Source organism: Theropithecus gelada, chromosome 16 (assembly GCF_003255815.1).
Source record: "Theropithecus gelada isolate Dixy chromosome 16, Tgel_1.0, whole genome shotgun sequence".
NCBI lineage: Eukaryota > Metazoa > Chordata > Mammalia > Primates > Cercopithecidae > Theropithecus > Theropithecus gelada.
The window spans coordinates 76,914,159-76,937,432 of record NC_037684.1 but is presented as its reverse complement, the minus strand read 5'-3'; the positions used below and the strand labels follow the sequence as shown (position 1 = coordinate 76,937,432).

At 53.7% G+C, this 23,274-nt stretch overlaps 1 protein-coding gene across 2 annotated transcripts; it reads right to left on the bottom strand.

Annotated features, from left to right (window-relative positions):
* Positions 1 to 400: 400 nt before the first annotated feature.
* On the bottom strand, positions 401 to 22,060 carry TRPV2 (transient receptor potential cation channel subfamily V member 2). 2 transcript variants are annotated; one of them, XM_025362797.1, is made up of 15 exons: positions 21,644 to 22,060; positions 19,311 to 19,617; positions 16,938 to 17,071; positions 13,979 to 14,269; positions 13,108 to 13,406; positions 11,171 to 11,341; positions 10,563 to 10,718; positions 9,893 to 9,991; positions 8,730 to 8,800; positions 8,135 to 8,300; positions 5,293 to 5,359; positions 4,843 to 5,177; positions 3,437 to 3,564; positions 2,424 to 2,503; positions 401 to 611 (listed from the first exon to the last, which is right to left on the bottom strand). In XM_025362797.1, exons 2-15 carry the CDS (start codon positions 19,508 to 19,510, stop codon positions 514 to 516), a joined length of 2,295 nt encoding a protein of 764 aa, XP_025218582.1. In that variant the 5' UTR covers positions 19,511 to 19,617; positions 21,644 to 22,060; the 3' UTR covers positions 401 to 513. The 2 variants fall into 2 exon arrangements, with proteins under 2 accessions (XP_025218582.1, XP_025218583.1); XM_025362798.1 differs by having other exon boundaries at positions 9,893 to 9,988.
* Between the last annotated feature and the right edge of the window lie 1,214 nt (positions 22,061 to 23,274).

The following is a 23,274-nucleotide window of genomic DNA, read 5'->3' as shown; positions in this document are numbered from 1 at the left end:
GGGAGGGGTGGGAATTGAGCAAGAAGCCCAGTAGGAAGAGAAAGCAAGAGAGGTGGCTTTAACGGATTTTCCCAGGTGCCTGCCCGAAAGCAGGGAGGGTGTGGAAAGCAAAGGGTGTCGTGGTGGAGAGAGAGGAGAGGTGGCTGTTTGCACATGTCCACCACCATATATCTGCCACAATGGGCACAGCACCTCAGCCAGCTGCCTGCACCCAGGAAGAGGGCAGTCTCCAGACTTGAGGACGTGGGGCTGAGGGTGGGGACACAGCAGCTGAGGGTCTCTGTGCCCAGGCAAGGGCAGGAGCAACCTAGTCCCATACACAGACCTGTGTACACAGAGAGATGCAGACATTACCAGCTCTATGGGTCCCAGCAACTCTGCTCAAATAATGTTTCCAGAAGAGTTAGTGAAAATATATATTTGCCACCAGAATTCACTGGGACCCCAGAGCCAGCAGATGTGGCTGGAAATATCCCCTGCTGTGTCCTCTGGCCTCCTGCTGCATCTGGGCCATCAGTTGGACTGGAGAGGCTGGAGGGGCACATGGTCTTCCTCAGAGGCACCATCTTCATCCTTGGGTGGGGAAGCCAGGACAGGGTTCTTGAGAGTTCCTGTTAACAGATGGCAAGCACTGTGGCTTAACCCTTGAGTGTGTCCCCAGGAAGCAGGCACCAGGGAAACAAGGGGCCACAGTCATGAAAACATGTCATGCCATGGGGACAGCCTCAGCAGTTCTGGAGGCCAGCAGTCCCTCTCCCTGCTTCCCTCACTCCACAAGCATTTCCCAATCCCTTGCCATGTCAGGGGCTTCCCAACACCCCCAGGGGTTTAAAGTGCCTGGAGGTGACAGACTTTGTGTCAGAGATCAGAACACCTGAGACATGCTGGGGGGAGCTCAGAGGAGAGACGGGACCCATCCCGCAGGGGAGGTGGCAGATTTGGACACCCAGAGGGGAGGAAGAGCGCTTCTGACAGAGACAAATCCAGAGATGAACCAAGGAAAGCAAAGAACAAGGGGCACTGCAGACGCCACCTTGGATGGAGGTGTGGGCAGTGGGTTAGACAGCTTTGGGCCCTGACCTCGGCTCTGAGGAGTGCAGCCTTCCAGGCAGCGGGAGGCATTGTGTAGTGTGGGCTGCATGTAGTTTTTGTCCACATTAGCAGGACTGGAATGGGATAAGGGTGCAGGCTGGGCCGCCCTGCAGTGGTGCAGAAGCAGAAGTGAGAGGCAGGGCAGAGGGATGAGTGGCCGCCTGAGAGGTCAAGGACACTCAACTCCAGGTGGGAGAGCCGGTATAGCGGGGGGAATAGGCTGAGACTCAAGGCCTTCTACCTGGGTAAGGAGGGGGTGGGGTGACATACATGTGACCTGCTGGGGCAACCCCAAGGCTGCTCCTGTTGGGAATGTCACATTGGAGACCCCAGCAGGCAGTGGGGTGTGGAGTGCTTGGGGCAAGATGAGGGAGGGACAAGGTGACTTTCAGAGGTGACTTTCCTGGCATTGTAGTGAAGGGAGGGAGATGCAAAGAGAGGGTGAAGGGAAACCTGTTTGTATGTGAGGCCATGGTCACGGCCCAGGAGCCTGGGAAACCAGCAGGCTGTGGGGCAGAAGAGGGCAGAGTAGTCTCCCTACAACAGGGGCCATGGGCGACTCAGGAGGCTGTTGTGGGGCGCAACAGGCACAAGCAAGTGAAATTTGTCAGGAAAGAGATGGAGAAAGGAGAGGAGGCGAACCAGTGGAAGTTGGGAGCTATTGAAGGTTCTAGAAAGAAAGGGTATGCAGGGGAGACAGCTAATCCTCAGGCCTCTGAGGGTGGGAGGAAGGAACAGATCTTGGTGGAGGCAGCAGGGTGGGGGACAGGAGGGGCCATCACTACACTATAACAGAGAGGACACAGGCCACGGACATGGGGGAGGCATGGGAAGTGGTTTCTCAGAGGTGGGGGATTTGGGGTGTGAAGGGGCTGAGGGCCTATGCAGGGCAGTTCCTCTGAGGGTCCAGGGAGATGGTGCCTCTGTTGTGGGCTGCGCTGTGACACAGCCCTTCCTAACTTATTCCCCTGCTGAGTCCCCAGGCTCAGCCCAGGCCTGGCTGGGGACAGACCCTTGATAATCAATTGAATGGGCAAAGGGTGTGACTGACTGGCATCGGAGAGAGGGCAGCCAGAGGCTGGGCTGGTGGAAGCGCTAACAGCCTCAGAGGTTTTCCCTGGTTCCTGCCTGAAAGCAAGGTGTGGGTGGAAAGGAAAGGAGAAAACCACTGTTTTAAGGAGGCAATCCCTGTAAGAGGAGCTGGTGTGCGGGGATCCGCAAAGTGACTATGAGGAGGTCTCTGGGTCCCGCCCCAGACTCTCCAAGGCTTTGTGGCCAAGCAGCAGAGACACACACCCCAGGGCAGAGGCTCCAGTCACCAGGCTACTTACGAGGGACGCCTGCCCCTGACGGGTCCTCACACAGCGTAGGCAGCGTCTGCTCCCACGAAGCCCAGTTCACCTCCTCCACCCTGAAGGCAACAGAGGAGCTCTGAGGTTTGCCTGCTTTGACCGTGCCCCCCCACCCCAGAGAGGGGCCTGGCCCCCCAAATTGGGAGACTATGCAGAGATTCTCTGGTGGACACAGAGGCCCTGAGGAGGACAGGCTTTCTCTCTGCAGGGTTCTGGGCCACCCACTTGGAGCCCTGTCCTGTGAGGCAGGTGCCCACTTGCAGGAATCAGCATCCATCGCTTCCGGCTGCTCACAGCAGCCTGGGTTGCCCAGAGCAACTAGAAAAGAGGACTTCAGATCAGGTGTATCTGTGCTCCCGGGTTCTGGGGACTTTCATGGCTGTTCCTCACGCCTGAGACTCTGCTCTCTCTGCTCATCTGCTCTCTCTGCTCTCTGCTCTCTCTGCTCATCTGCTCTCTCTGCTCATCTGCTCTCTCTGCTCTCTCTGCTCATCTGCTGCCTCACGACAGTATCTGTTTTTAGCTGTGTGTTTGTCACTAGGTTCCCTCTCCCAGTGTCCCAGCCTTTCCTGGACACAGAAGGGCACGTTCTCCATGGAAGGGGTTGTAGCTCCGAGATCAGGCTGGCAGAATTGGGGGTGGGGGGACACAGAGCAGCCAGGGCAAGGCTAGAGTGCTGGGAACCCAAGGGTCCCTCTGACTTCTTGGCATCCTTACTGTACCACATTTCAGGCTACAAGGAGGAGTCTGAGATCACCAGGAGGGGATCTTCAGTTTAAGCCACTAGGACAGGCAGATGGCCAGTCATGTGGCAGCCATGGCTTGTGAGATCCAGACCCCTGACCTCACCTGCTCAGGCTCAGTCCCTGGTGCTCTTTGTACCTGCCCTTCCCACCAGACCTGGCTCCTGGCAGCTGTGCCCTGCACTGCAGTGGGGGGCCCCAGGGATTGCTGGACAGGAGGGCCAGGAGACCCTCTCGCCACTCACTCACCTGAAGCACCAGCGCTCATCGGCGCTGCCATCTGGCTTAGTGCCGACGGTCAGCATCACGCCTGCCCGCTGCTGCTTCTTCCTGCACCACCAATAGCCATTCTCCATCTCCAGGACAGAGATGGCTTTCTGGGGACAAAGGATGCATCAGACAGAACGTCCTGGGACCCTGCCTGGGGGCAAAGGCACACAAGGCAAGCGGAGCAGGAAAGTGCCCCGCAGTACTTCACAGTATAACCCAAAGTCGACTAAACATGTGGATTCGAATCTGGCTCCAACATCTGATTACCTGTGTGGGGTTGGGCCCTCAGCCTCTCTGCATCTCAGTTTCCCCATTTGTAGACTGAGAACAAAGTGCCTCAGGCAGCTGATGGGAAGTCTGTACGTTATAAGTACTTGACAGATACTTGTTCTTACGTTGTTCAGGCTCCAGATGGCCACACCACCAGGGACAGAACTTCATTTGCTCACCCCACACATGTGCCTGCCCAGAGGCATACCAGTGAGTCAGGTGGGGCACAGAACCTTGCAGAGGAGGGCACCGAGGCTCAGAGGAGATAAATGACTTCCCCAAGATCAACAATGAATTAGCAGCAGGGTGGGGCATGGTGGCTCACACCTGTAATGCTGGCACTTTGGGAGGCCAAGGCAGGTGGATCACCGGAGGTCAGGAGTTCAAGACCAGCTTGACCGACATGGTGAAACCTTGTCTCTACCAAATACAAAAAGTTAGTGAGGGTGTGGTAGCACATGCCTATAATCCTAGCTACTTGGGAGGCTGAAGTGGGAGAACTGCTTGAACCCAGGAGACAAAGGTTGCAGTGAGCCAAGATTGCGCCATTGCACTCCAGCCTGGGCAACAAGAGCAAAACTCTGACTCAAAAAAAAAAAAAAAACAAAAAACTGGACAACAATGATGATAATAGTAGCTGGTGGCACATTGAGCACCTACTTGGTGCTGGACACTGTCTTGAGTACATGTGTGAGCTTCTTAAAGGAGGAGGGAGTAATCCCAGCACTTTGGGAGGCGAAGGTGGGAGGATCACCCGAGGCCGGGCAACATAGTAAGACCTTCTTCTCTACAAAAAATAAAAATATTAGCCGGGTGTGGTATCAACTGCCTGTAACCCCAGCTACTCAGGAGGCTGAGGAAGGAGGATCACTTGAGCTCAGGAGGCTTGAGGCTGCATTGAGCTGTGATTGTGCCACTGCACTCCAGCCTGGGTGACAGAGCAAGACCTTGTCTCCAGGGGAAAAAAAAAAAAGGAGGAGGAGGAAGACTGACAAGGTAGAGCTGCCCAACCCGGCACCCCCTGGCTAGGGAAGGCCCAACTCCGCGGGGTCCAGAGCCCTCCCCACCACCTGAGTGTGGGGTGGGGTGGAGGCAGGGAGCCTCTCTGGTGGCACCTGCAGCTTCCAGATGCTCCAGCTGTCAGTGGCGACACTGTTGACGGTCTCGCTCATGAGGGCGATGAGCATGTTGAGCAGCAGGATGTAGGTGAGCAGCACGTAGGCCAGCAGCAGCAGCAGCACCATGCCACGGAAGTGCAGCTGTTCCTGGAAGGCCAGCTCGCCCATGCCGATGGTGAATTTGAAGAGCTCCAAGGAGGCTTCCAGGATACCCCTGTACAGAGCCCTGTTGCCCTCATCCTCCTGTCCCTCCACGGGCTGCACCGACTCTGTGGCATTGGGGCCTGTAGGAGCTTCGGGACGCCAAGCCTCCTGGCTCAGGCTCACCAGGGCTATGGGATGAAGGGAGAGGGGTCCTCAGCCCAGGAGGCCGTCAGGCAGCCTTGAGAGTATACAGGGTGGACAAGGAACGTGGGGAAGGGGAAGGGGGCCGGAGGGAGCCTTTACCTACAGCGAAGCCGAAAAGGAAGACTAAGTAGATCAGAAGGAAGCGCAGCAGGTCCCGCAGGATGACCTGGAACACATGTGCCCAGGGGCCAAAGTGGGTAGCTGGGCCGCCAGTCACGGCCCCAGACCCCTGCCTCACCCACAGCAGCATGTTTCCCATGTACACTGAACATACGCACACATACTTATGCATACGTGGGCCCTGTGGAGCCACACTCAGCAGAGGAGTCTTCTAAAAATATATCTCAGATCTGGCTGGGTGCGGTGGCTCATGCCTGTAATCCTAGCACTTTGGGAGGCTGAGGCGGGCAGATTACCTGAGGTTGGGAGTTCAAGACCAGCCTGGCCAACATGGTGAAACCGTTTCTACTAAAAATACAAAAAATTAGCCGGGTGCAGTGGCACGCCTGCACCTGTAATCCCAGCTACTCGGGAGGCTGAGGCAGAAGAATCGCTTGAACCCAGGAGGCAGAGGTTGTGGTGAGCCAAGATCACACCACTGCACTCCAGCCTGGGCTACAGGGTGAGACATCATCTCAAAATAATAATAATATATGTATGTATATATGTCTCAGATCACATTGTTTTCCTGCTTAAAACTTTCCAGTAGCCAGGCATGGTGGCACAAGCCTACAGTGCCAGCTACTCAGGAGGCTGAGACAGGAGGATTGCTTGAGCCCAGAATGTCAAGGCTGCAATGAGCTATGATCGTGTCACTGCACTCCAGCCTGGGTGACAGAATGAGTCCCATCTCAAAAAAAAAAAAAAAGAACAACCTTCCAGGGTCACAAAATTAAATATAGAACTACCGTATGACCCAGCAATTCCATTTCTGGGTATCTATATGCCCAAAAGAATTGAAAACAGGGACTCTAACAGATACTTGTACACCCCTGTTTATAGCGGCATTATTCACAAAGATCAAATGGTGGAAGCAACAGGTGACTGGATCGACAGATGAATGGACGCACAAAATGTGGTGTATCTACACAATGGGATGCTACTCAGCCTTAAAAAGGAAGGAATTGCTGGGTATGGTGGCTCAGCCTGTAATCCCAGCACTTTGGGAGGCCAAGATGGGTGGATCACCTGAGGTCAGGAGTTCAAGACCATCCTGGCCAACATGGAAAAACTTCATCTCTACTAAAAATACAAAAAATTTGCCAGGTGTGGTGACACATGCCTGTAGTCCCAGCTACTCGGGAGGCTGAGGCAAGAGAATCGCTTGAACCTGGGTGGCAGAGGTTGCAGTGAGCCAAGATTGCACTACTGCACTCCAGCCTGGGCAACAGAGCAAGATTCCATCTCAAAAAAAAAAAAAAAAGAAGAAGGAATTTCTGACATATGCTACAACATAGCTGATCTTTGAGGACATTATACTGAGTAAAATAAGCCAGACATTAAAGGACAAATACTGTATGATTTCACTTATACAACGTAGCTATGGGTGTCAAATTCGTAGAAACAGAAAGTAGAATGGTGGCTTCCAGGGACCGGGGAAAGGAGAGAATGGGGAGTTGTTTTTAATGGGCATTGAGTTTCAGTTTGGGATGACAAGAAAGTTCTGGAGATGGATGGTGGTGATGGTTATACAACAGTGTGAATGTACTTAATGACACTTAGCCGTATATATTTTTTAAATGGTTAAAATGGGCCAGGCACAGTGGCTCACGCCTGTAATCCCAGCACTTTGGGAGGCCAAGGCAGGCAGATCACCTAAGGTCAGGAGTTCGAGACCAGCCTGGCCAATGTGGTGAAAACCTGTCTCTACTAAAAATACAAAAATTAGCCAGGCATGGTGGTGGGTGCCTGTAATCCCAGCTATTCGGGAGGCTGAGGCAGGAGAATCGCTTGAACCCAGGAAGAGGGGTTTGCAGTGAGCCGAGATCATGCCATCGCACTCTATCCTAGGCAACAAGAGCAAGACTCGTCTCAAAAAAAAAAAAAAAAAAACAGTTAATTTCTATGTTAGATGTATTTTACTACAATTAAAAAAAAAAAAAGCCTCTGGGGGCCTCCAAATTCCTCCCCGTGGAAGGGGCCCCTGGCCCTTCCCTTCCTCCCAACCTCCTCACCTCCACCCTCCTGCCATCTCCCCAGCCACCCAGCCTCCTCGCCCTGTCCCAAACACCCCAAGCTGCTGCTGGCTCACGGCAGCCATTGCTGTGCCCTCTGCTGAGAATATCTCCTCCTTACCCTGCAGTGGCTGAATCATTCTTTCAGGTCTCTACTTAAACATCCCCTCTTTAGAGAGGCTTCCCAGACCATCCCATCTAAAGGGTGCTTGATCCCAGCCATTCCCCGTCACGTTGTCCTGTGCATTTTTTTTCCTTCATAGAATTTAGTAGTGTAGAATGTTCTCAGTTGTTTTCTTAAGGTTTTCATTTCCTCCCACCAGAACATCAGCTTCAGGGGAGCAAGGACTTGTTTTGCTCTCTGCTATATTCCCAACACCTAGAACAGGGCCCGACCCATAGTAGGCACTCCCTAAACATGTGCTGAATACATAAATGAACGCAGTTACATGCCCACGCCCACACATCCCAGGACACAGACACGCAGATGAGCTTATGCACATATTCTTTGCTCCTTGCATGTGGAAGGATGCACATGCTCCCGTGTGGACACCTGCAAACACACATATGTGCATGTGTTTGCATATGCGTGCAGAACCCTGAGAGAGGTATATGCATGCCTGTACTTAAGCTTCCATCCAGCAAGTATCTGGGTGCTGGCACGCAGGCAGATGTACACATGCCCTCCTGTGCCTAGGATAGCTGTGGAGGAAGGCTCTTGCCTGATGAGGCCAAAAGAGTCCCTCTGGACCACCCCCTTCTCTCACCTTCTGGATCATGACACTGTAGATGCCTGTGTGCTGGAAGCCACGTGTATAGTAAAGCAGGTTCAGCCAGCCCAGCACCAGTGCAGACACAAGCAGGGGCAGGTACCACTCGATGGCCAGGAAACACAGCACCTGGGACAGCACTGTGAGCAGGGACTGGAACAGGCTGTATGGGAGCAGGATCCAGGTGGGCTTGCTGGCCACTTGGCTCCCTGAGCCCTCACTGGCCTGCGCTGACCAAGGTCCTGACCTCCACCTTAGGCAAGACATTTAACCTCGGCGGTCCTCAGTTCCCTCCCACTGTAAAACGGGCATAATAATAACGATGCCTGACACAAAGAGTGTTTTCAAGGACTAAGTGAAACAGGTGTGTGCCGAGGCCTAGTAAATGTCACTATCACCATCCACAGTGATACGAGCACAAAGGGCCCCAGGCTGGACAGCAGTCCAGACTCCTGGGTCTGGCCTGTACACAGGTCCCGACTTCCTGCGCCCTGTATCCTTGGCTCTAAAGTCAACCTGGTGCCTTCTGCCACACCTGCCCCTTCCAGGCCTCAGAGACAGTTGAGGGGAGGAGGAGTGAGAATCCACATACAAGAGGATTTCAAAGTAGCTGTCTATGAACGACATCCAGATGAACAGGTGGCGCCGCCAGAAGTACCACAGCTGCGGAGAAAGAGAGGACAGAGGGCTGTGAAACCTGCTCTCCCGAATGCCCCCTGCTGGCCTGGCTGAGCGGGAGCCTGCCACCCCGGCTAGGGCTACGTCAGCAGCTTTGGTTTTGGGGGACTTATGAATACTTCTTTTTTTTTTTTTTTTTTTTTTTGAGACGGAGTCTCGCTCTGTTGCCCAGGCTGGAGTGCAGTGGCCGGATCTCAGCTCACTGCAAGCTCCGCCTCCCGGGTTTACGCCATTCTCCTGCCTCAGCCTCCCGAGTAGCTGGGACTACAGGCGCCCGCCACCTCGCCCGGCTAGTTTTTTGTATTTTTTAGTAGAGACGGGGTTTCACTGTGTTAGCCAGGATGGTCTCGATCTCCTGACCTCGTGATCCGCCCGTCTCGGCCTCCCAAAGTGCTGGGATTACAGGCTTGAGCCACCGCGCCCGGCCAGGGACTCATGAATACTTCTGACAGCTGAGATAGCTTGGGACCCTTTTTCCAGAAAGAGCAGCCACCTAGGCAAGGCCGGGGGGTGCAGATGAAGAACCTCCGCACTGCATGCAGGAAGGGGAAGGGCGCCTTTCCCTTCCCTTCTCCCTGGCCTCACAGGGAGCACCCATACCCCAGCCAACCTGGGTTTGGTGCCCAAGTTCTGCCCACTCTAAGGAGGTCCCAATGTCTTGGTGTCCAGCCTGTGTCCTGCAGGCTTACAGCATTTCCCACTGAAGAGGCCCTACTGGGTGAATTGGCCTGAACCCCACCTACCCCCGGTCTCTGTGCTCCCCAAGAGGGGAACTTCCCAGCCGAGGGGCCTGGCTGGGGACAGGGGCTTCCAGCTCCATTCCTGGGGGAGCAGAGCCTGTACTGCCAAGGAATCAGAGAAGTTATCTGCTACCCCGAGGAACCCCAAAAGCACAGCAGAGGGTTGCCGGGGACTCAGAAAGCAAGGCCAGAACCTCTGGCCCTCAGCTTCGGTGAGGTTGGTTGTTCTGGATGGGACCGGCTACTGTCAGTGAGGGGATGCAGCTAACTTGCTCTAAGCCCCCTGAAGCAGAATTCTAGGTTTACTTCTTGGTGGGAGAAGGGGAGGGGCACTCACCTGGCCCACGAGGAGGTAGATCCCCGCCAGCAGGACAAAGATGTGGCCTGCCAGCAGCATGGAGTTTCCAACCTCCGCTTTCGGGTGGGGGACGGCCTGCTGAAGACACACTCAGATGAGACCTAGGGCTTTGGGTCCTCTCTCGAGCAGCTCACCCTTGAGAGCTGAAGCTGAGGGCCCACTCTGAGCCTGAGCTGTGGAGAACCCCTCAGAACAGCAGGGGAACATGGGCTCCAGGGAAGGACCACCAGATCCTGAGAGGTACATTGTGTAGCATTTCAGTGTGGGGTCTGAAGCCAGACTGCCTGGATTCAGATTCCCTCTCCACACCACTTTCAGCCTGTGTGACCCCGGACAAGTTACTTAACCTCTCTGTGCCTCCCTTCCCTCTACTATAAACTGAGGGTGATTATAATTCACCATCTCAGGGGTTTTGGGGAACATTAATTAGTCAACACATGTCCATCACCTACAATCCTTTTTCACATACAGTGAGCACTCAGCAAATCTTCACTGTATTACTGTTAGCACTGGGGTGCTGGCTCCCATAAGCTTGGGCATGTCACTCCAGCAGCCCATGCCTCAGCACTATTACTGCCCCATCTTCCCCCAGGGTTGTTTCAAGCAGGCCTCCCCCAAGATGTGCCCCCCACCCACCTCCCGCCCTTGCCTTCTTCAGGGCAGGCTGATGGTAGGCAACAGCAGTGAAGATGAACATGTAGATCAGATTACACAGGAAGTTTAAGAAGAACCTGGGGATGAGCAGATCCCATTTCGCCTGCAGCAGTTTGTTCAGGGGCTCCAAAACGACCATTCTGTGTCGGTGCTGGGGTGGGGAGGGGAGAGCCATGGGTACAGTCAACAAGTGCAAATAGGCTGCCCACTCCATGTCAGGATCAAAGCAAGGGCCCAGGAAATGAGGACAGAGGACAGGGAGCAGGCTTCCACACCCCAGGAGCTCCAAAGGACCTCACCCCAACCCTCCCAGCTACAGTGTGACCAAGGGGCTTGCCCTCCAAACGAGATGCTGGTTAACAGAGAGGACCTGGATGGTTGCCACAAGGCCCTTGGCATGATCCCCGTGTTGGATGGGACTGGAGTATGGACTGAGTATGGGCCCAGTGGCCATGGTCAGGGTCATGCCTGCTGGGACATGCAGCCACACGCCCACTGGCACAGGAATGGGGCAGATATGGTCCAGCAGGGAGCCCCAATTTGTGGACCTTGCTGGGAGCTCTGTTGGGTCCTCTATGCGCACCCATGCCCCTCTGGGCTCACCGGACTCTTGCAATGAAAGGCGATGATCTCTAGCACCGAGTTCTCCTCACAGCTGTCCACAGAAGCCAGGTCATACAGCGACACCCGGACAGGCCCATAGCACCACTCGGTGAACTTTCGGGAAAGGTGGCTCAGTCCTGAAAACTCGCGCTGCAGGATGTGCCTGAAAATCTGCAGGGTGGCCATACGAGCTTGCCTTTACGGTCCCCTCCTGGCACTGATCCTGGGCCAAGGCTGGGAAACACCCAGGACCCTGCAGCTGCCCACGGTCTGCAGAGCTGCAGCTGACACGTGCACATGCGCCCGTACATGCAGGTCCTTGTGTGTCTAAACTCTTAAACACACACACACCCAGCTACATCTGCCCCAGCCTGCCAACCAGCCTGGCTCTTCCTTCCCCTCCCCAACCCTGTGGCCTTCCTTGAACTCCTCAAATGGCAGAGAGATCCTTAGCCCTGGGGTCTTTGAGGCCCCGGAGATCAGAGTCTACTAGCTGTATCTGTGTGTGCAATTTCATGGTTAGAATCCAGAGTTTTCAGCAGACTAGAAAGTGGTCCCTAATCCAAACAGGTTAGGAAGCATTCTGGTTTCACACGTGAGGAATGGGAAAGGAGGAACAGATCAGGGCACTGATTTCATAGGCCACACAGCAGTGCCTCTAGACAACAAAGTGAGGTTCACACACCCCAGGGAGCACTCCAAGAAACTTGGGAGGGCAGCGAAAAAGGGTGAAAACTTCTATTTATGTTTATCGTTTCCTTAACCTTTCAGAAATCTCTGCCGTAAGCCCATGAGGCCAGCCCTGGTGAGCTATTGGCAAGAACTATTTGAAACAGGCCATTGGTAAGCTATTTGGAACAAAGTGGGGGCCGCCTCATGTTTACTCTTCCTACCAGAAAAACTTCCAGCTAGTCAAAGCCTTAGGCATTAAAAATGCAGCTGCAGGCTGGGCGTGGTGGTTCACCCCTGTAATCTCAGCACTTTGGGAGGCTGAGGCAGGCAGATTACCTGAGGTCGGGAGTTTGCGACCAGCCTGACCAACATGGAGGAACCCCGTCTCTACTAAAAATACAAAATTATCCAGGCATGGTGGCGCATGCCTGTAATCCCAACACTGGGAGGCTGAGGTGGGTGGATCACCTGAGGTCGGGAGTTCAAGACCAGCCTGACCAACATGGCGAAACCCCGTATCTACTAAAAATACAAAAAATTAGCTGGGTGCAGTGGTGCGTGCCTGTAATCCCAGCACTTTGGGAGGTCGACGCGGGTGGATCATGAGGTCAGGAGTTCAAGACCAGCCTAACCAACATAGTGAAACCCATATCTACTGAAAATACAAAAAAATTAGCTGGGCATGGTGGTGGGTGCCTGTAATCCCAGCTACTCAGGGGACTGAGGCAGGAGAATTGCTTGAACCTGGGAGGCGGAGGTTGCAGTGAGCTGAGATCGTGTCACTGCACTCCAGCCTGGGTGACAGAGCGAGATTCCGTCTCAAAAAAACAAAAAACAAAACAAAACAAAAACAAAATTAGCTGGGTGTGGTGGCACATGCCTGTAATCCCAGCTACTTGAGAGGCTGAGGCAGGAGAATTGCTTGAACCTGGGAAGTAGAGGTTGTGGTGAGCCGGGGTCGCACCATTGCACTCCAGCCTGGGCAACAAGAGTGAAACTCAGTCTCAAAAAAAAAAAAAAAAAAAAAAAAAAAAAAAATCCCAATGTTTTATAATGTAATATATTCAATAGTTCATATACAATTTATAAATAAACACACATATATTAGAGGTATATACTGAATATTTTCTTACTAACAGGAGTGTTCCATTGAAAAGCAGAGAAGCCACTGCTCTTCACCACCCCCTGGGCTCTTTCTGCAGAAATTTTGGGGTGAGACCTACTGCTTCCTGCAGAGGGAAAGTGGGAAGGGGACAGCCACTCACCTCGATCTTGCCCTCCTTGGCGGCTAGCTTCAGAGGTGTGAGATCCTGCCGGTTACGGATGTCCTCAAGCTGCACGGTGGGGCAGAGGCGGGCCCCAGCTTGGAGGAGCCCATCGTACATGCTGGTCACCAGTGCGATGTTCTCAGCTGAGTTGTCCGAGATCATTACTAGGGCATGCAGGACAGTGTTGCCCTGGGAGTCAGTGGCCTGCAGGCTGGCGGGCTGGTGTGGGTTCTCCAGGAGGTAGCTTACCACATCCCATTGCTTGGTGCAAGCGGCCAAAGAGAGGGGTAGCTCACCTGCAGGCCAAGAGAGCAGCTTGGGCCCCAGGCCTCCTGCTTTCCATCTGCCTACTCCTCATGCTCCTTGGACAAAAGTCCAGCCCTCCTTGAAGCAGATCAGGCTTCTTTACCACTGAAGGGAGCAGAACAGGGGCCAGCCAACCTGCTGCCTTTTGCTGTCTCCCTTGCCAGAGCCCAGGCACGCTGCCTCTTTGTTCAGGCTCTGCCTGGTCAAGTCACATGCCAGTGCTAACAGCCCACTACTCCCTTCCCTGGGTCTGGGTGCATGCCCATCTTGTGGCCAGACGAGGATGAAACATCTCTTATGACAAATTAGCGCGGATGTAGTGGTGCAACTGGTAGTCCCAGCTCGAGAGGCTGAGGCAGGAGGATTGTTAGAGCCCAGGAGTTTGAGACTGGCCTGGGCAAAAAACAAACTGCTTTCGCAGGCAGCCTAGTGGTTGGAAGTAGGGTGTCGGGGTCAGACAGACCTAGGTTTAACTGCCAGCTCTGTCATACACTAATCATATGACCTTGAACAAGGCCTTACCCGCTCTTTGCCTCAATTTATCCAAGAAAGGTTCACTCACCGAAATAAAAGCAAGTCCCTTGGCCCTTCTGGAAGAAGCGGCCGCAGGCCTGGGCATGCACGTTGGCCCCATTCTCCACCAGGAGCTTCACACACTGCAGACTCCTCTTCTCAATGGCGATGTGCAGAGCGCTGTGGCCTCGGTAATAGTCATCCGTACACTGGGCATTTACCAGGGGCTGAGGATTGCCAGAGTCCCGGTCGATCTGCAGCAGCGGCAGAATGCAGGCATTGACCCCATCCTTAAGATTCAGCACAGCCTTCATCAGGCACGTCTTACCTGTGGAGCCCTCTGTGGGAAGAAGGGAGGGTAAGGGGCACAGTGGTGCTAAGACCTGGAGCGGCTGGACTGCCCAATAGCTGGTATAGCAAGCCTAGCTCCAAGTACACCTTGGGAGGATTAAAAGAGGTGCTACACACAACTGATGGGAACACAACCATGTTATAGGGTATTAAGGCTCCAAGGAACACATAAGCAATACCAACAGGTATGACTACAATTTCTGCCCTACAAACTAAATTTGTTTTTTCTTTTTTCTTTTTTTTTTTTTTGGGAGACAGAGTCTTGCTCTGTCACCCAGGCGGAGTGCAGTGCCGCAATCTCAGCTCACTGCAAGCTCTGCCTCCCGGGTTCACACCATTCTCCTGCCTCAACCTCCCCAGCAGCTGGGACTACAGGCGCACGCCGCCATGGCCAGCTATTTTTTTTTTTTTTTTTGTATTTTTAGTAGAGATGGGGTTTCACTGGTTAGCCAGGATGGTCTCAATCTCCTGACATCATGATCTGCCCGCCTCGGCCTCCCAAAGTGCTGGGATTACAGATGTGAGCCACCGCGCCCGGCTTAGAAACTACATTTCCAAGACATAAGTCATCATTCATGAAATGCTGTCTACACGAGAATATTCAGAGCAGTATTTGTACATGACTCCACCACTTAATGTCTCTCTCCCCTCTGGCAAGTCACGTGGCCTCTCTTAACCTCAGTTTTCCCTACTGTAAAATGGGAATGTTCCAGGGTTATTGTAAGGTTCAAAGGGAATATAAGGCCAGGCACGGTGGCTCACACCTGTAATCCCAACACTTTGGGAAGCCAAGGCGGGCGGATCATGAGGTGGAGTTCGAGACCAGCCTGACCAACATAGTGAAATCCCATCCCTACTGAAAATACAAACATTAGCCAGGCAAAGTGGTGGGCGCCTAAAATCCCAGCTACTCAGGAGGCGAGGCAGGAGAATTGCTTGAACCCGGGAGGCAGAGTTTGCGGTGAGCTGAGATCACGCCACTGCTCTCCAACCTGGGTGACAGAGTAAGACTCCATCTCAGGGAAAGAAAAAAAAAAAAGGCCAGGCGCGGTGGCTCATGCCTATAATCCCAACACTCTGGGAGGCCGAGGCGGGTGGATCACAGGGTTAGGAGATTGAGACCATCTGGCTAACACAGTGAAACCCTGTTTCTACTAAAAAAAATACAAAAAATTAGCTGAGCGTGGTGGCGGGCGCCTGTAGTCCCAGCTATTCAGGAGACTGAGGCTGAGGCAGGAGAATGGCGTGAGCCCAGGAGGCGGAGTTTTGCAGATCATGCCACTGCACTCCAGCCTGGGTGACAGAGCAAGACTCCGTCTCCAAAAAAAAAAAAAAAAGGAATAATATAAACAAAGTGGATAGCACGCAGAGGGCCTGGCACACAACTAGTTGAAGCCAAAAACTACGAACAACCTAAATGACCATCGATAAGTAAGGAATTGGTTAACTAAATTATGATAAAGGACACAGTGGAAAACTCACTCTGCAGTTGTCAAAGTGACTAAGTTAGACATGTACTGAAATGGAAAGTGCTACAAGATGTATTAAGTGGAAGAAAAGCACATTACAAATTAGTATATATGTCAAGACCTCATTTATGTAAATATATACTCATGTATTAAGAAAGTCAGAACAGGACGGGTACAGTGGCTCACGCCTGTAATCCCAGCACTTTGGGAGGCTGAGGCAGGCGGATCACGAGGTCAGGAGATTGAGACCATCCTGGCTAACACGGTGAAACCCTGTCTCTACAGAAAAAAAAAAAAGAAAAAAATTAGCTGGGCATGGTGGTGGGTACCTGCAGTCCCAGCTACTCGGGAGGCTGAGGCAGGAGAATAGTGTGAACCCGGGAGGCGGAGCTTGCAGTGAGCTGAGATCTCGCCACTGCACTCCAGTGTGGGCAACAGAGTAAGACTCTCTCAAGAAAAAAGAGAAAGGAAGGGAGGGAGGGAGGGAGGGAAAGTCTGAACAGGTGCTGCACAGAGGCTCACACCTATAATCCCAGTACTTTGGGGGGCCAATGTGAGAGGATCGCTGGAGCCCAGGAGTTTGAGACCAGCCTAGGCAACATGGCAAAACCCTATCTCTCCAAAAATAAAAAAGAAGAAAGAAAGAAACTCCAAACAGATGCATTCTCAAACCATTAATAGGGGCCCAGGATGAGAGACTGTGTTTAACCTTGGCTCTATATGTTTCCTTACTGTTGAATCTTCTAGAGTACTTATGTTATTTTTCTGATCAGCCCAAATAATACAGATATTTAGATTTTCGGCAAAGAGTGCTTTGAGATGGGTTAAGTATATGGTATGCCCGTTATATATTATATCTCAACAACACTGTTATTTAAAAAAACAAAAACAAAACAAAAAAAAGATTGCTTTGGGTGTCCATTCAGCCACTGCAAAGGGCTAATGGGCTAGGGGTGACAGAGGTAGCCAGGAGCTCTGAGGGGTGGGTGGAAGTGGGAGGCACAGCCAAGACCAACAGGAGGCCATCTTTGATTAGCTCTGTCCACAGGGCCCCCCAGCAATCATTCTAGTGGGAGGGCTGCTGAGAACACTCACTCCTCGGCTCCTGACCAGGGATCACGCCCACCCAGCCCACCTAACTATCAGCTCACAGGATGCCTAGCCTTGGATGCACAGGGCAGGGTCTACCTGTGTATTCCGAGTCGGTGAGGTACTTGCTGGTCTTGCACAGGTACTCTGGAAGTCCAGCCAGATCCTCGGGGACACCCCGGGAGACCGCATTGAAGAGCCGATCTCGGTCAAATCGGTTTGGATCCGGCTGACTGTGGAGGATGTGGTTTGTGACTCATGCTGGACAAGGACCACAGGCCCCCCCAAAAGCCCTCCATCCCAGGGAGCCCTTTCAGGGAGTCCTGTACACACTGCGCACCCCTCAGGCCCAAGAGCCCAGTGAGAGCCCTTCTGAGGGCCTCTATCCACCTACAGCCAACCAAGGAGACCCCGGGAGGAGGAAAAGGGGCCTGTCCAGGCACTAAGCTGCTTCATCCCCATGACACCAGTCATCACAGACACTTTTCAGCATCAGGTGCTTGCCATGTGCCAGGTGCCTTGATGTACCATCTCTCAACAGCCTCGATATCCCACTGGGTCTCCTTCAGCACACACAACTTGTGGTGGCTCTTGAGCTTGGGCCTGGGTCTGGATAGGGCTGTGGGAGGTCCCTGCAGACTCACAGTGGCTGCATGCATCACTGCCCTCAAAGAAAGAATGGAGAAAACCTCCCTTCTCCTCTCAGAAACCAGCTATTAACTACAGAATATTCTGTGTCTTCCATCTTCACTTCAGCCCTGCCAGTCGGAAACCACTCATTTCGCCTTTAGATAAACAAGGAGGTCATGTAGCTTGCCAAAGTCACACAGCGCCAAACTGGGAATCTCAGCAGGGCTGTTTAACTTTAGACCCTGACTCTGAACCCCCAGAGAGATTCTAGGCTTGGCAGCAAGAAATTTCCCAGAAACAGAGCGTTACCTGGGCCTAACGCTGGGCCCAATGTTGAAACATATCAGACACCACCGAGAAGGCACACTTAAGGAGAAATCTCTGCCACAGACCCCGGAAGGGGTTATCAGAATCTAGCAGCGTCTGGTGACTGGAAGTGGGAAGGGCATGAGTCATTCGCTCCTGGGCTGTGTTACTATTCACGGGGGCCAACTTGCCTCTGGGGCTTCTGGCACCACCACCAGCAGATATGTGAAGACAAATAACAGGGGGTGCTATTTGATGCTTTGTGTACCCTCAGATCCCAGCTTAACTTCTCTTGTGGAACGGGTCGACCAAATAAAAGTTGGTGACAAGGTGACTGTTGGGATCAGTCACTTTTTTTTTTTTTTTTTGGAGACAGAGTCTCACTGACGCCCAGGCTGGAGTATGGTGGCACAATCTCTGCTCACTGCAACCTCTGCCTCCTTGACTCTGGTGAGGATTTCAAGGGTTGACTTTTTAAGCCAACAGCTATGACTGTAATTACAGCCAGGCTTCCCTCGTCAGCACCAGGAAGCCACACATGATCATGAGGGCTCTATCTGCTGCTGACAGGAGCCCTGTGGACAGTCCGGCTCACAGAAGTGGCCATTTGGGCAAATGACTTTCTGTCACCAGGGTGGCATCATGGTCCTGGGGTAGAGAAGCCCAGCGAGGGCACAGATTGAGGCACTGAAGGCATCGAGGGCCCATCCTGCCTGTGTCGGGCAGGCTCCACAGCTCCCAGAAGCTCCTCACGCAACCTCCCCTACCCTGGTGCTGAATCTGACCACAATCCTCCAACACAAACAGGAAGCAGCTCTAGCCTGGGAGGCCAAAGCTGGTGGCTGTACCTCAAGCACCTCAAGCATCAAGGGAAGAAGGGGCTTCTGTGGCAGAGTCTAGCCTGGCCCATGAGGATTCTCCAGTCTCACTGGGCAGGCCCCCACCCCAGGCAGGGAGGTAAGGGGTGCCAGATGCAGCAGGACTGGAAGCGGGACGCTCAGGAATATGGGGCTCACACAATCTGAATTGGTGGAAAGACCACAGGAAAATCAAAGTGCAGATGACTCCAAGCAGAAGCCAGTTATCCTCAATCCCACAGTTCACATCCCCTGAGTGACAGGCTCAGCCTTGCAGAACTGAGGAGAGCCTGGGACATTTCTAGATGTCCTTGATTCTCACTGGATGGAGTGTGGATCCTGCTGCCTTCCCCAGCAGGGACCATGACAGGGGTGGGAGTTGGCATGAATGGGGGATTTGAGGGTCAGCTGAGGACTTAGAGCTCAAGAATGTATCTCGCAAAGAACATGACCTCAGAAGGCAGAAGGCCAAGAATGGAGAAGCCTCTGGAAAGAGCAATGCCAGATAGCAGAGCAGAGGTCAGCCGGTCAGGCCCAGGAGCCATCAGAGGCAGACTGAGGACGCCACAGGTTGTGGGAAGGGGCACTGGTGCTGGGCTGGTCAATGAGTCTCACTCCGGGTTCTCTGCTGGAGCTGGCCAGGGGGCCCCCTTTTCCCTGACCCCACGTGTTGCCTCACCTGGCACCTGTTCCCTTTCCGTACTTGAGGTTCACTTTTATCTGAGGGGCGAATTTCCGGTCCTCGCCCTGGAACGGTGACTCCATGGGAGTCAGCCCGCTCCCCAAAGCCGGCTTTAGTTCGTCCACCTCAGCGCCATCTTCTTGGCCTCCATCTAATGTCTCCAGCCTGAAAACTGGAGAGCTGGGGGGTACGGTCATCCTAGGAGGAGGAGGCTGCTCAGTCCAGCCAGGACCTCTGTGGAGATGGAGATGTCAAGGGTCCCGTCTTCCTCCCAGCTGCGGGTCGGTGTTGGCCTTACTGGAGCCTGAAAAAGGAGGCATTAGGTTGATGCAAAAGGTTGGGCGCGGTGGCTTACACGTGTAATCCCAGCACTTTGGGAGGCTGAGGCAGGCTGGTCAGGAGTTCGAGACCAGCCTGACCAACATGGTGAAACCCTATCTCTACTAAAAAAAATACAAAAAATTAGCCAGGCATGGTGGCTTGTGCCTGTAATCCCAGCTACTTGGGAGACTAAGGCAGGAGAATTGCTAAACCCAGGAGCTAAGATGGCACCACTGCACTCCAACCTGAGCAACAGAGCAAGACTCTGTCTCAAAAAAAAAAGGAATTGCGGTTTTTGCCATTACTTCTCATTACTTCTAATGGCAAAAAGCCAAGTGCAAGTAGGTCCACCCGCTGTGTGGGAGCCCAGCCACAATACAGAGGAAGTTTGCCAGGAGGGATGAGGAGCAGGGGTGAGGAGAGGGAGGGAAGCCTGTGGTGTGAGGAACAGGGAACCAACAGGGCCACCCCTTTGATGTTGTCCCCCAGGAGAGCCATGACTGTCCCCGACTTTTCCTCTGGGACTTCCTGGTATCTGAGGGGTCGCAACCCCTGTTCCCATTTGCATTAACAGCACAACACTTTCTTTTTTTTTTTTTTTTTTTGAGACGGAGTCTCGCTGTGTCGCCCAGGCTGGAGTGCAGTGGCGCGATCTCGGCTCACTGCAAGCTCCGCCTCCCGGGTTCACGCCATTCTCCCGCCTCAGCCTCCGAGTAGCTGGGACTACAGGCGCCCGCCACCACGCCCGGCTAGTTTTTGTATTTTTAGTAGAGACGGGGTTTCACCATGTTAGCCAGGATGGTCTCGATCTCCTGACCTCGTGATCCACCCGCCTCGGCCTCCCAAAGTGCTGGGATTACAGGCTTGAGCCACCGCGCCCGGCCCAAGCACAACACTTTCTTCACACATCTTGCCTGGCGGCCAATATTCCAACAGAAAAAAGTACGATGGCTGGGATGGGGCCAGTCACTCAACCCCTCACCACAGAAGGGGAGCTCTAAGGAGAAATAATTGGGAAAACCACTAGACTATCAAGCCCTTCATTTTGCTGCCAAGACTACTAAGGCTTAGAAGGGGGAGTGGCTTTCCCAAGGTCACCAGTTGTTGGCAGAGCCGGATCTGACACCATGCGTCTACCATGAGGTTCCTCTTCCGTTCTCAAAGTCTTTCAGGGTCTGTCTATATTTTCAGTCTGATTCAGCTCTGAAGGCATCGAATGCCACCTCTGTGCCTCAGGGCCTCTGGGGGCTTCATGAGGGGAGGGAGGCCCCTAGCCTGTGGCCCAGGCTGTCTCCACCACCCTACCTTGGGCCTTAGGCTGGCCTAGGAAGCTCAGCAAACAGCACAATCTCATCCTCACAGGAAAACTGAAACCACAGCCTCCATCACTTGGCAAGGGTGGGGCCTCAGTCAGGGATGGGCAACCCCCGTGGGCCCAGTGAGCAGGATCAGAAAGAAGAAAAACAAGTCAGAGAGTGGTAAAGAGACAGAAGGGTGGAGAAGGGGGCCGGGGGCAGAGAGCAGAGAGGAGCAGCAGCAGCAGAGGGAAGTGGAGAGGGTAGGCTGGGATCAGGCCCTGGGGACCCGCGTGGGGCATTTTCCCATGGAAATATGGGAGGCGGGGAGCTACCTGACTGCCTCAGTTTGCAGATGTGACCCACCACCCTTTCTAGGCACACTGGGGCAGGAGGGCATCCTTTCTGTTTTGTACCATTTAGCCCATCTCTGTCCCCAACCAAACCCTGGCCCATTCCTCCAGCCCAAGACTCCCAAGCCTCAGCAGCAACAGCTGTCTGTCCAGCCCCTACCCCACCTCCTGGGACCCCCACCCACCCTGGCAGCAGAGGAAGGGGTGTGGAGGTCCAGGGAGAGGGAGCCGGAGCCCCACACAGACCCTGACTCCAGGCTGTAGAAGCCAGGAGCCCACTAGCCTTCCCCGCCCCATCATTCGCTGTCAGGCTTGGGGACCCGGCCCCCTCCAACATCCCCAGCATTGCTCACCGACTTACTGCGCAGGCTGAAAGCAGGGTGTGGCGGCTGCTGGGATCCTGGAGCTTCTCGGTGGCAGGGGCTGCGGGAGGAAGTGAAGCGGGGAGGGGCTGCGGGCGCTGACAGCGGAGGAGCCGCGGAACCTCCCTCCCCAGCTCTGAGCACTGAGCTCCAGCGAGCAGATTCTGGTCTCTGGGTCACCCTTAGCCCACCTGGCCAGCCGGCACGGTGGAGAGTGGGAGCTTAACTCTCCCCTGTCAGGACAGGCTAGCCACCACAGACTGACCATCTGGACACACCCTGCTGCGAATCAGGCCCCGCCCCCACCCCTCCCCCGTCTAACCACTAAGGTCTCAGGTGGGGGTGGGTAACAATCAGAGGCAGCCCTTGGATGCTGGGGCCTTGCCTCCCATGGAAGCTGCCATGGATGGGGGATTCTTCCCCAAGTACACTGACAGCTATCCCCTCCCATTCTCCACCACCACACCCTTCCAGCAGCCGTATGGCCCATAAATGGGCCTGAGTTGACCCACAGCAGGTGAGAGAGCTGATGTGGACAGCCCCCAGGGAGAGGCTCAGCCCAGCAGATGCCCTTGGGAACGCAGTCCCACCCACCCATTCACCCAGCAGTTGGGGGACTTTCCCACCTCCCAGGACCTTCCCCCAGCCTCCTGACCCCAGGACTCATGGCTAAAGTTCCCCTAAAGATGCTCCCAGCACCAGCCAGCAGGTGGAGACAAGGAGGTGGGCACACACTGCTAAAATCAGACCTCACCACCGACTGGGCCCTGGTCTGGACTCAGTCTTGGAGCTTGGGGACCCAGCCGCCACCGAAGTAGCCCTAGGACTCCCTCTCCCTCACTCCCAAAACCTGGCATCAGCTCTGCCTCCAAAATTTGTCTTTCTGCTTGGTCCAAGCCACAATCATTGCTCCCCTAGGCAACTGCAGCCACCTCCAAACTGGTCTCCCTGCTTCATTCTTGCCCCACACTCATAATCCATTTCTCCTTATAGCAACTGAAGTGACCTTTTAAAAATGGGAACCAAGGCCGGGCGCGGTGGCTCACACTTGCAATCCCAGCACTTTGGGAGGCCGAGGCACATGGATCACTTGAGGTCAGGAGTTCAAGACCAGCCTGACCAACATAGTGAAACCCCATCTCTACTAAAAATACAAAATTAGGCCAGGCGCAGTGGCTTACGCCCCTAATCTCAGCACTTTGGGAGGCCGAGGTAGGTGGATCACTTGAGGTGAGGACTTCGAGACCAGCCTGGCAATATGGTAAAACCCAGTCTCTACTAAAAATTAAAAAATTAGCCAGGCGTAGTGGTGCATGCCTGTAATCCCGGCTACTTGGGAGGTTGAGGCAGGAGAATCGCTTGAACCTGGGAGGCAGAGGTTGCAGTGAGCCAAGATTGTGCCATTGCACTCCAGCCTGGGCAACAAGAGCAAAACTCTGTCTCAAAAATAAATACATAATAAAATAACAGTAAACATTCAGTTCTACTGTCCCATTAGCCACATTTCAAATGCTCAATCAGCACATGTGGCTAGTAGCTACCATATCGGGCAGCACACAGATAGATAAATTTTTCTTTTTTCTTTTTTTTTTTTTTTTTTGAGACAGAGTTTCATTCTTGTTGCCCAGGC